The sequence below is a fragment of the Suricata suricatta genome, chromosome 15 (genome assembly GCF_006229205.1).
Source record: "Suricata suricatta isolate VVHF042 chromosome 15, meerkat_22Aug2017_6uvM2_HiC, whole genome shotgun sequence".
NCBI classification, from domain to species: Eukaryota; Metazoa; Chordata; class Mammalia; order Carnivora; family Herpestidae; genus Suricata; species Suricata suricatta.
The window spans coordinates 73,857,555-73,870,097 of NC_043714.1; the positions used below are offsets into that span (position 1 = coordinate 73,857,555).

Here is a 12,543-nt window from a genome sequence, read left to right on the forward strand (position 1 = left end):
TCCTATCTTGCAGGACGCTGTTCCTGAACCCACACATCTCCGGGGTGGGCTGGGTGTCTCTCCTCTGAGCACACACGGATCCCTACCCCTGGGTGGTGCTGACCTACATCACCTTCCCATCTGAGCTGCTCAGTCATACCTGTACCTCCTAGCACAGGAGGCCCTCAATACGCACTTGCTGAATGAATGAATGAATGACATGATGAATGAATGAATGAATGAATTGGTGAATGAGTGCCCTTGGCGGTGACCGGCTGTGCAAAGCAAGTATCTCCCTCCCAGCCTTCTCCAGGCCACGAAGACCGGCCCTCCAGCACTGTTTGCCCCGGCCCGTGTCACACCTTCTCTCCATCAGGTTGTCATAACGAGGCTGTGTTCTTGGAGGGCAGGGACCACGCCTTCCGTCCCTGCTCCCATCTGGCGTGGCGGGAAGTCACTCTGCACCCACCTGGGGACCGTGGGCACCAGCAGGAGCCCATCGTCTCTTCCCCTTCTCCCCAGGGCTCACCGTTCTCCAGAGCTTTCAGCCCACTGTCAAGGTGTTATTCCTGCCCAGGTGACTTGGGTTTGCACTTGCTTCTTGGATGTATTTGGCTTGTGAGCAACCAAGTCCAACTAATCTCAAGAGAATAGTGATGTTTATTTCTAATGACTCCTGAGAAACTTAACAAAGCGTAAAAACAAAAAAATGTGAATTACACTGAGAATGAAAACATACTAGACCATTATCTTGGCAGGCATTTTGTTTATAATTTTTATAATAAATAATATAATGTCCCTGTTTTACATTATATATATATATTTATGTATATATATTAGATATCTATACTTCAATAGAAAGAGACATAAAAAAGCCTTTTCAAATGAGGCATGACACGTGACATTGGACACTCTTATTTACAATAGAGATGTAACTTCTACACAATATAATAGATGCTCAGAGGTTGGAGAGGGCTTACAAAGACAGCAGAGCACCCCTATAAAAGAGGGGTGCGCCATGCAGCTGGACATTTATTGCCATTAGTTCTCACCGTGTCCAGACAGCATATTGAAGTTAAAAGTGTCATCTGGTTATTGGAAAAGACAACGGTCATCAGATTCACCCAGGCTCCATAGCCACGGGCTACATGGTCTTCCATATGACCAGGGGGTGACAAGCTTTGCTGATGGGTATCAGAAACACCGAATGGAATGCTCTCATCAGAGGGGCTCCTCGTTTGGCCAAAAAGGAGAAGCTGCTACAAACGTATGGTCCTGCACTGAGCACGAACACGTGTCTAGACCAGGACACACAAGGTCAAGGGCTCTACTGCAGGAACCGATTCCTCCTGGGCTAGACATCGGATCGGCGCCACTCAGGAGTAACCACAGTCTACAGACATTGGGAACTTGGAAAAGTACCCTCAGGCCTACACACCCTCCCTAAGCCTAGGACACAACGAAAGTGTGCAGAAGACGGGCAGAGAAACCTACCCTCACTGTGCAAAAGTCTGCCCTTGTGGCTCATTCAGCTCAACCCTCCCACTCCCAGTCTTCTCCTTCACAAGGAGCCCAGGAGCCTATCCCCCTGCAAAGTGGCCCACCCACACTGGTTTCTCGTTGGTCTGCATTTGTTTGGTAAGGTCACACTGTTAATGTGTGAGAGCTAAGATTCTCAGATGAGCCAAGAGTCGCTTGGTTTTAGGACCACGGCCCTGGTGACCTACAGTCATGGTCCAGGTGCTGGGACCAGGGACCCGGTCCCACATGATTCTCCACACTGTACAAGGGGAGTTTGCGGAAACGGAAGCTTCCGCCTCCTGGAGATGGGTCTCCTGTGTTAGCCGTCCCTCCTGTCCTGGTCCACGCGCTCCTGGAGTATAACGAGGTGGTTCTCCAGCCTTCCTTTAGGCCAAGAGCCAACTCAGTCTATGGGACCATATCAAACATCCTGGGAATTTTCACAACTTCCCTTAAGTCATTCACCAGTAACTATCTGAGCTGGGTCTGCGATCTAGCTGTTGTTTTCCTCTCTGATCTCACAGTGTCCCTGCTGTCTATTGGTTTTTACCGATGGTGACCTCTCCTAGCCCTTTATTTTCCTAAGGCAAGAAGACACTTCTATTGGAAGATAACCAGCACCGTCTTAGAGCCCCCCTGAGGTTTGTAACCCAGCCCTCCTCCGTTTAGATGTTTCTCCTTCCACGGAGAGGAGAAGCAGCTGGCCGTGATAATGGTTTTATTTACTTATTTATTTTTTTGCAGTTGCATCAAATGCTAACATAGCATTTCTTTGGACGAGTATCAGCAGGAGCCTCACGCATGTGCATTGACCTCAGCACCCCCTTCTGCTTCACCGCTCCTTAGATCTACTCGAAGTCCACCTTCCTGACTACAGACAGAGATTTCAGCAATCGCAAAAGTAATCTGTGGGCCAGGGCTCTGCAGAGACAGTCTGGAGAAGTAGGGGAAGCAACGAGGTCATCACGTCCCCTCTGGTGGCTTCTCTTTGCTAACAAACCTGCATTTACCAAGAGCATTGCCTTTATCCCCACCCCCACACCTTACATCACCCCACCCACTGCTGCTAATGAAACAGACGTGGAGTTCATAAAGCATTCCTCTGCCCCTTGTTGAGAAAGCATGAGGAGAAAATGATCGTGTGGGCATCACACAGTCTTGGAGGAGTGGCACAGGTGAATCTACCGAGGATTATATTTACACAGATATGTTCCACTTCTGCACAGAGGGTAACCTGAGTTCTGAAATGCTTGTGTGCACTTAACTGAATCAGAATGATAAAGCTATGGGCTAGGAACACACTGGACAGACCTAGGAAAACTAGAGCGATCTCTGTGAGCCAGGGGCGGGTAAAAAGGTGGGCTCACCAGCTCCCAGGAATTCTGTGGCTTTATTTTGTCACATTTTCCTTCCACGCCTCGAAGGAGACTCCAGGTGGCTAGACAGGTTCAGGCAAAGTCTTGTCTTTTGCGCTACTGTACTCGTTCGGCTTTCTCAAGTCTCCAAAACGGAAGCACCTCGAGTGGCTGGCCCCCACCCCACCCTCCTTGCCTCCATGCCTTCCTCTCTAGCTCGGCCTGGAGCGCGGCGGGCTACACAGGGATGTCTCAGCGAAGCTCTCGCGGATGGCCAGGCTCCCGGCGAGGCCCTGGCCTCTACTTGAAGTAGTTGAGCCCCGCCACCAGGAAGAACTTCTCCAGGAAGAGCTCCGAGTCCAGCACGGCGATGTGGGCTGCGCGGCCAATCAGGGCGTTGGCAGTGTTGGGCAAGGCGTGGAACACGTTGTGTCGGATCAAAGTGCAGTCCTTGGCCTCCACCAGGGGGCGCAAGAGGTTGTTGATCATCTCTGCGTACACGGGCCCTGCGAGGAGGGGAGAGGGAGGTGAAGGCGGGGCAGGACCGGCCAGCGGGGTCTGAAGAAAAACGCTGGGCGCGCTGGGTCCCTGTCCCCCAGCAGGAGACCCTCCCGGGGGCCCTTGCATGCTCTTCATCAGAAAGCAGGGGGGTGGGCGCCTGCCTGGGTGGCCCAGTCGGGGAAGCATCTGACTTCAGGTCAGGTCATGATCTCACGGTTTGTGAGTTCGAGCCCCACCTCTGTGTCCCTCCCTTTCTCTCTCTCCCTGCCCCTCATTCACTGTGTCTTCTCTCTTTCAAAAAAAAAAAAAAAAAAAGCCATATAAAAACAATCAATCAGACAGTTGGTTAATAAAAAATGGGGCTTACCCGTGTGTCTGTCCTTGAGGGCCGTTTTGCACATTTCAATCCGGGCTGAATGGAATGGCACATAGCGATCTTGGGGAGACGCCACCAGCACGACATTTTTAAAGTACTGCAGACCTGCAAGGGGCCGGAGAGAGAGCTTTTCACCAGGCGGCTCCCACCACCCTCCCGGTTCACGGAAGGGGCATGAGGAGCAAGCTGTTCTCAAGGGGGTAAGGGGAGCTGCAGGCGGTGACAAGGGAACGTCCTGGCGGCCAGCTCTGAGCCCATGAGGATGAAAGGCAGTGTCTGCTCGTGCTCCGCAGCAGCTGGGACAGCTCCTTCCTGCAGGGCTCCCCCGGCACCTGCAGGAGGAAGGTCTCTGAACGCGCCTCCCTGTTTGCAGCTGGGCTCCGGCGCTGGGACAGAGGGGCCGGACGGCGCAGCGTGTCCCTCTGTCCTCAGAGCCCAGGACGGGCCTGCAGACACTGCCCTGTGCCCCCCAGGCCCTCAGCCCTGTGCCCCTCCAGCAAGGTGGGGCCTGCTATCCCAAGACCACACGCTGAGGGCCAGCCCGCCTCCATGGCCGACGGACACAGGGTAGGACTATAAGGACCACACGTGGCCCACCTCAGGACAGCTCTGCAGGGTCAGCCCAGTTCCCGAGCTCTCTGTGCTGACCACTCCATCGTCCAACTTCCCCTCTCTCTCTTGCCCCCTGCTGGGGGCGGGGGATCCCGAAAGCTCCACACAGTGCACAGGACGTGCCCGGGGTCCCAGGCCAGGCGGTGGCTATGCCAGAGTCACATTCAGACAGGTGCAGAGAGGCCCGCGGGGCTGGGGTTCACAGGACCACAGAGAGGGGACAAGCAGAGGCTGCACCAGGCCGGTCACCTCTCTGCTTCCTTGCTGGACACACAGACCACAAGCAGGGGCTTCCAACAGCTCTGTGCACCCGCTAGCACACTGTGGGTGGACGTGCGACTTCAGCCCTGCCTGAGAAAGACTCCTGTCTCCCCCTGCACTGCCCACCTGAATGGACAGTGCTTATCTGCCCTTTCCATGGGCAGACAGAATCCCTACCTGGGAAGGAGCAGTAGGACCGCAGACCTGGGGCCTGCGATTAGGGGACGGGAAGGTTGGCAGGAAGCGGCAGCCCTGGCCGCGGTGTGGAGGAGGGTCCCCTACGCACACCCTGGCTGCGTCGGATGTCCTTTCTTGGGAGCAGCTGAGTTTGTGAGTTGCCTTTGGGCTCCCTGGGAGCTGAAGAGGTTGTGCGCCGGACCTCCTGACCGTGCCCGCCCCCGGGCACCCTGATGCAGTGGCGAAGCCAGCTGGGGGCTCGGGCGGACCTCCAGCTCACACTCGTGACCGCAGCCACCTGCGGAGGAAGGCCCTCACCTGTCTTCTGGCTGAGTTGGTAAAGGAAACATTTGCGCAGATCAGCATTATCCCTGAAGGTCAGCTGCAGAAGGGACCCGGATTTCTTTAATTTCTGCATGAGCCACAAGCCTGGGAGACAAAAACACAACAAAAGAAAAATGAGAAATAGAATGTAAAGAAAGCAAAAAAAAAAAAAAATTGGGAAGGGATTATCATGAAACTGGTTTTTAGTGAATTTTAAAATAAGAGGGAAGTGGGCACTTTGGCAAATTCTTGGGACGTTAGAGGAAAATTTTTTCTCAGGTACCCAGGGCGGGGTTATAAAATCATCCTGCAAACTGATGCAGTGATCGATTTCAGGAGTCCTAACACTTCTATGCCTTTTGACCCATTCCACCTCCTCCCATAAATCTATCCAAAGGAAATAATCCCAAACACAAAGCCGTACATAGGAATGGTCCTTACAGATCCATGTAGCACACAGAAAACCTGAAAGCAGGCTTCCATTTCAGAGTCCATCCCTGACCCCAGTTAGCCTGGCACTAACGCCAATTGGTATTATTACATCACCATGACAAAAGCGAGTTTCATAAAAATGCAAGGGAATGAATGCAATACAGTTCTTTTTGTAACGTGGCAAGATTGTAATTGTGAAAAAAGTGAAATGTGGTTTAAATCATTTGTTTCTATCCAAAGACGGCTTCCTTGGTTTGTGAGGACAGAGAGAACGGCTAAGGAGCGGTCCTCCGTTTGTCACGATCATTTCCAATAACGCCCTTAAAATAACGTGAAGGCAGACAAACTGGTCTGCCCCCTCGTGAGGAAGGTCAGCAGTGCAGTCTGCCCTGAGGGTCAGGCAGAGTCAGTGGCAGGGGGCTGGGAGCGGGCAGGGAGCAGAGCACCTAGGGCTGGCCCAGGTGCCACCTAATGGATTGGGGCAATGGGGGACCCTGGAAGCCTTTGTTAGGGGCACAACTTCACAAATCATTGTTACTATGCGGGACCTGAGGCTCTCCTTGGGCTCTAGTCACCAGCTCCTGGGCAGTGTCCCTGCAACATGCTGGTCAGTCCAACCCCATCATATCACTTGGGGCCCTTCATCATCAGATTTTTGCTGAGAACACCACCATCATCTCCTGCCCCTCTGGGTCATCCGGTATTTCTGTCCTTTGCTGACTATACCATGCTTCTGTGCTATTACACAGACTATTTCTTCTGCAGCAAAAACGTGTCCCACTGTTCACTGCCTTGGAAATTATGCTCATTGTCCAACATTCACTGAGCCTTGCTTCTTTACCCTCCGTGGTGTCCCCAACCTGACAGTACAGAGGAAATCAGTGGGGCCTGAAAGCTGCGGGCCATGCCATTCCATGTCAGTGAGAAGTATAGAATCCAGCTATGGCTGACGCCCTGAATACGTTAGTCGGCTTCTTCTTTCCTGCTCCTACTGAATCCTCAGTGGTTCTGATACACACCCACCACTGCACACAGATATGGTACACGTGTTTACAGACATACGCATGTACACAGACACATACAGTTATATCACAAATGTATCCATACAGACACACAGACAGACAGACAGACACAATTGCCCCATCTTAAAAAGTAAGGATGGGGCGCCTAGGGGTCTCAGTCAGTTAAGTGTCCAACTTCAGCTCAGGTCATGATCTCACTGCTCATGAGTTCAAGCCCTGCATCAGGCTCTGTGCTGACAGCTCAGAGCCTGGACCTTGCTTTAGATTCTGTGTCTCCCTCACTCTCTGCCCCTCCCCTGCTCATGCTCTCTGTCTCTCTCCCTCTCTCTCAAAAATAGATAAACATTAAAAAATAAAGGAAGGAAACTAAGTAGCATAAAGATTAAGATGTCTTGGCCAGAGTCGTCCCTAAATGTCTGTCTCAGAACTTAGTGGCAAGCTCGACATGTAAGTGAGATGACTCAAAGCCGGCTGGTAATGGTTAAAAGAAGGCACCACCCGTGAGGCAGGAAGTGGGGCCTCACTGAGCACTGAATCTGCCTCCACCTTGGCCTTGGACTTTCAGCCTCCAGGTTGTGAGGCAGACACTTCCGTTTACAAGTCTCCTGGTGTATGGGGACATATTACCACAGCCCAAACAGACCGAGACCCCCTGCCTCCTCCTCCACTTCTGTGCCTCAGTCTCTTCCAGTCACGACCCTAGGGCATCACCCTTCTGTTCACAGATGAGATCTTGGGGGACATCTAGTCTGACCTCACTTGACTCACAAACGAGAGCCCCTCTCTCTGAGGCCAAAGTCCTTGCTCAGCATCCCATGCTTGAAGAGGCTCTGGAGCCACCAGATTCCATCAAGGAGAACATCTGCTTCTGTCTTCATCTTCCCTCTGCTCCGAATGGATGCTGAGAGGGGGCGGGGCCTGGAGAAGTCTTACCTGTACTAACCAGCGTGCTGTTGTTGTACAAGGTCCCCAGGTGAGGCCCAGACAGCGACAGGAATGTGTGCAGTTTGCTGAGGTAATACCGGAACCGGGGCCGTGTTAGGACCGACCGGATGATGATGTTGCCAAGGGAATGGCCAATGAAGCTGTTAGGACAGAAACAGCGTGTGAGCGTGGCCACAGGAGGCCAGTGGCTGAGTGGGCAGCCCCACGAGGTCCGGAGTCCACCTCCCTCCTCACCCTGATTCGGGGGAACCAGCAAAGAGGGTGGGGGCTGCTAACCCATCCTCACTGGGTTTCCAGACTCTGGCCTGAGGTGGAGACCTTGGAAGTGAGGCCTCTGTTGGGCTGTGTGGTAAGAAGCGTGGGTATGTGGCCCAGATCGCATTATTACAGCAGCCCTGTCTGCTCTCTATCCATGGCTCCTCCCCGGCCACCAGGGGTGCTTTCTGAAATACTCATCTGGGCACTGAGCCTTCCAGCTCATTCACAGGACAAAACCCCACTCCCCTGGCCTGGCTTATGAGGCCATTCACTGACTTCTCTGCAGTTTACCCGTTGCTCACTGTCATGACACATTTACTGAGCTGCCCACTGTCAGCCCATGCTGTCTGAGACCCTCGTACATGCCCAGCTCCAGTCACATGGCCACTCACACATCTGAGGACCCAACACACCATTACTGTCAAATCGGATACCTGTGGATCGTAACCCAAGCACCCGAGCGGCAGGTAGCGCCCGACCTCTGCTCGTGAGGAGCAAAAAATGGGCCACGTAAGCAAATGAATGGACCTCTATGAAATTGCTTTTCCCTAGCATGTGGCTGGTGATTTTCACCTACTCTCTATGGGCCTGTGACTCCTACTGGGAAATAAAGAAGTGATATTTTATCTCTGGGGCCTCCGTGGGCTCATGCATGTGGAAGGACGCCACCGCTACGTCCACATATTGCAAGTACACAAACACCTTCATCTTGAGACATTTCAGCCAAGCTAACTGCCACAGCGGAAGGACAGAATGAGCATGGACTGACCTCCTACCAGGCAGGCAATGTATTCTGCTATGCGCCCCAGGATGCCAGCATGGGTCCCCCCTGGCAGTGGGGAAATGGAGGCTCAGAGATTTCGGAAGCTTGCAAGAGGTTGCAAGGCCAAGTTGGACTCAGATGTGTGAGTGTTAGAAGAACAGTGCTTCAAACCTATAGGGAATTTTGTTGGAGCCCAGCTCCCTTCCTACTGAGCTACCGAAAGTTTTTTCTCCCCCACTCGCTCCTGTTCTGGAAGTCGTCTACCCCAGGAAGTCACGAGTTAGCCTATTGAGGTGGCAGATGGAAGACATCACGCTGAACTTGTATACAGCCAACATCTAGAAATGTCACCCCTCTTCCCCCAGCATTAACTACCTGTGGTTTCCTTTTACCTAATTCGGGATATGGAGAGGTTGTACAACTGGATGTGCTGAATGATTTCATCCAATAACCGGTCCGTCATGGTATCAAAATCTGCAAATGTGTCCATCTGGAAGAGGAGAGAGGCAACGACTGTTGGGTGGCATCTGTGCACAAGCCCGCCATTCTGGGAATGTGCCTGAGCCTGACGCTGGGGTTACAGAGGGGGTCTGGCACCGAGGAAGGGGGCCCATGGACTGGGGCTCTAAGGAAGAGACTCAGGACTCTGGGTTCGCAGCCCCTATGGCCACATCACATGCCAGGCGCTGCCCATGCCCGATGACTGCCTGCCCCACTCCACCACGAGGAAACGGGCTCTTCAGGTGAACCCTGTGCCCCCAGGACTCATGCCCAAGCCTGCTTGGCCCCGACACCCTGCTCTTTCCCCAGATCAGCCTCGAGACCACACTCCCAGGCCACATCCAGGGGAACGTCCAAAGCCATCCGTGACTCCACATGGACGGTCTGAGGAAGAGGAGAAACATCACACGTGTCTTTGAAAATCTTCAAGGGATGACATGGGGAAGACAGGCGAAGTTGGTTTATGTAACTTCAAAGGTGAATTTTCAGAAACAGATGGGAACCACAGGGAGGGAGATCTGGGGTCATCATAAAAAACAGTTTCTTGCTAGCAGAGTTGTCTCCCAGTGTCATGGGCTCCTGCAACTGCACTGGGCACCAAGCTACAAAGGTGAACAACAGCTTTGATGCATATTCACCAGGGTGGGGATGCAGAGGGAGTGGCTCACTGTCACCTGCCATTCAATGGTCCCTGAGGTTCTGGAGGGATGAAGCACTCTGGTCAATGTCTCAGTGTCATGGAGACGGAGAGAACCGTGCCTGCAGGCCAGCTCTCCTGTGCACAGGACCTGTGTCCAGGGCTGCTCTTCCCCAGTGCACACCCATCTCCTCCCAAGTCCTGAAGGTGCATCCTGCAGCCTGCTCCTCCGCAGCAGCGTCAGGATCGGTATGTTACCTGCATCACACTTAAGACAGATGCTGCTAATGCTCACGACCCTCCAGCCTTCCAGACCCCATGTCCTCAGCTGCGCACTGTTAATTTAACAGGGGTGGCTGAAGAAATGGCAGCGATGACAAGGGCTGAGCTGACTTTGATGAGAAGAGTTCTGGAGGACACAGTAGGTTTAAGAAATGGTACCAGGAACTCTCCAACTAAGGTACTTTCACTGGGTTATTTTTTAAGCTTTTTTTAAACTTTATTTATTTTGAGAAAGAGAGAGAGAAAGTAGGGGAGGGGCAGAGAGAGAGGGAGAGAGAGAATCCCAAGCAGGCTCCACACTGTCAGTGCAGAGCCTGATGCGGGGCTCAAGCTCACAAACCGTGAGATCATGGCTCAGGACAAAATCAAGAGTTGGAGGCTTAACCAACTGAGCCACCCAGGCACCCCTAACCAGGGTGCTTTTATTTATTTTTTTAATGTTTATTTATTGTTGAGAGAGAGAGAGAGACAGTGACAGAGAGAGACAGCATAAACGGGGGAGGGGAAGAGAGAAAGAGACACTGAATCCAAAGCAGGCTCCAGGCTCTGAGCCGTTGGCACAGAGCCCAACATGGGGCTCGAGCCCACAAACTGTGAGATTATGACTGGAGCTGAAGTCGGACCCTTAACCGACTGAGCCACCCAGGTGCCCCACCAGGGTGCTTTTAAAGGGATGGACTGGAAATCCGCATGCTTCTGAGATTTACAATGTTCAAGAAATAATGACAACATGCCATGGAACATAATCATTCCTGAGTGAGCACCCCCGACACGTACACCAGTTCATGACTTCTGTCTAGATCCAGTCCCGTAGTCCCTGTGGTACCCCAGTCTCTCTGCTGTGAGGGCTGCCTCACAGGGCCTGAATTATGCCTGGGACAGCCCCCTTCACCTGGTAGAGACCCAGGGACACCCCCATCATTTATGCTCTTAGCTGTCACCCACACTAACGCCCTGTGGCCAAAGGTCCCCGCCACCTAACCAATGTCTTTCCACTCCTTACTGTTTCCTTCCTCCAAAAAGAAAGAATGAGTTTTTTCTTTCCAGGCCATCTGAGTGCCTGGCCAGTGTTCTCTGCCCGAGTCCCCTTCTATCTGAGCATCCTCAAATGATCGGGGTGACTTTAGGGGGTTCATAGAAGACACGACTCAGGAATTCTTTTAGTTCAGTCCTACCTGATTCTTCTCAGACATTAGGAAGTCCAGCTTTCCCCCAGGAAGCCCCAGCTCTATGAACGTCTTCACCAGGCGGAGGTCTGCACTGTTGCCTAGAAATGACAGACATCCCCACCCCAGACCCAGAGTTACGCACATCAAAACCGACACACAGAGAATTAGCTCCCCCCTTCTTCTCTGATCCCCTCCATGTCCCATTTTTTCATTAAGCAGGTAATAAAAACTAAAACAAGTCCAACCTAGAGGTCCTGTGCTTCCCTCATCCCCTCCACCCTCCAACACGAGGTCATGGCCTCTCTAGTGGTGCTACCTCAGGGGACTCACTCCCTGATCCACAACCATGTGGCTCATGAACATTCCACACACAGCACGGTCACAGGCACACCACCACCTCCTTTTCTACAGCCAGTTCTGTTCACTGCAAGGGGGCCACTTGCTGCCTGATGTGACAGGACGTGGCATCTATGTGTCCCTTCTGCAAGTTCCTGCTTAATACAAAGTCTAGTGCGGCCACTTACAGCCAGTGGGTCCCCCAGCCCGTCCAGTCAGGGCCTAGTTCTATCTGCAATAGGGTAAGAATCTTCCTTGGGAATGGGAGTCATGCAAGTGTCAGCTTTTAGGAACTCCATCTGGTCCGCAGTGGCCAGAGGACAGAGGGATGACAGCTTAGGAATCTGAGGCACAGCTTTGTAGCATCTGACGTCAAAATCACATGGAGAAGGGATCTAATGGAACAGAATAAGCTTCATATCCAAGTATTTTTGGGTGTAGATTTCACGCAGGCTATGGGGTTTGATTGTGTCTTAATAGACCTTTGACCTATTCCTCCAGTGGACCCGTGCACAGTCGAAAGTTAGAAGTTAGTCAGTGGATAGACAGGTGGCCTGCTTTACCATATATCCAGAGTTTCAATGTAGTTTGCAAACCATCAGTGATATATCAGAGCTGATTGGGCCGCCCAGGCACCTCTCTTCCTGTTCATTTTTTAAAAAAATTTTAATGTTTTATTTATTTTTGAGAGAGAGAGAGAGAGAGACAACATGAGCAGGGGAGGGTCAGAGAGTGAGGGAGACACAGAATCCAAAGACAGGTTCCAGGCTCTGAGCTGTCAGCACAGAGCCCGATGCGGGGCTCAAACCCACGAACCATGAGATCATGACCTGAGCCGAAGCTGGACACTTAACCAACTGAGCCACCCAGGGACCCCTCTTCCCGTTCATTTCTGACAATAAAATTAGGCTCTTTGGTCCTATTGTCCTTCTTATTTAAAGCTACCTACTGACATTCCAGGATGTGGCCTTAGCAGAGAAAAGTAGCAAGTGTTTATATTTAGCAGGAGGAGTCTAAATAGGGGATGACAATGTCCCCTCTCCTTCAGAGGCTGAGTGAGAGAGAACTCTCTGCAACTCAAAACTGTCTCAG

The 12,543-nt window shown here is 52.2% G+C and overlaps 1 protein-coding gene across 3 annotated transcripts in view; it reads right to left on the reverse strand.

Moving 5' to 3' along the window:
* Positions 1–621: 621 nt before the first annotated feature.
* Positions 622–12,543, reverse strand: part of FAM135B (family with sequence similarity 135 member B) — a 183,778-nt gene continuing 171,856 nt past the window's right edge. For 2 of the 3 annotated variants that reach the window (XM_029923764.1, XM_029923763.1), the window contains exons 14-19: positions 11,122–11,213; positions 8,919–9,016; positions 7,494–7,645; positions 5,101–5,211; positions 3,724–3,837; positions 622–3,361 (exon numbers count right to left, since the gene is read on the reverse strand). In XM_029923764.1, coding sequence (XP_029779624.1) covers positions 3,156–3,361; positions 3,724–3,837; positions 5,101–5,211; positions 7,494–7,645; positions 8,919–9,016; positions 11,122–11,213 — 773 coding nt within the window. In that variant the 3' untranslated portion in view covers positions 622–3,155. Of the gene's footprint in view, positions 3,362–3,723; positions 3,838–5,100; positions 5,212–7,493; positions 7,646–8,918; positions 9,017–11,121; positions 11,214–12,543 lie in introns of those variants that run through there. The other variant, XM_029923765.1, reaches the window with a different exon arrangement.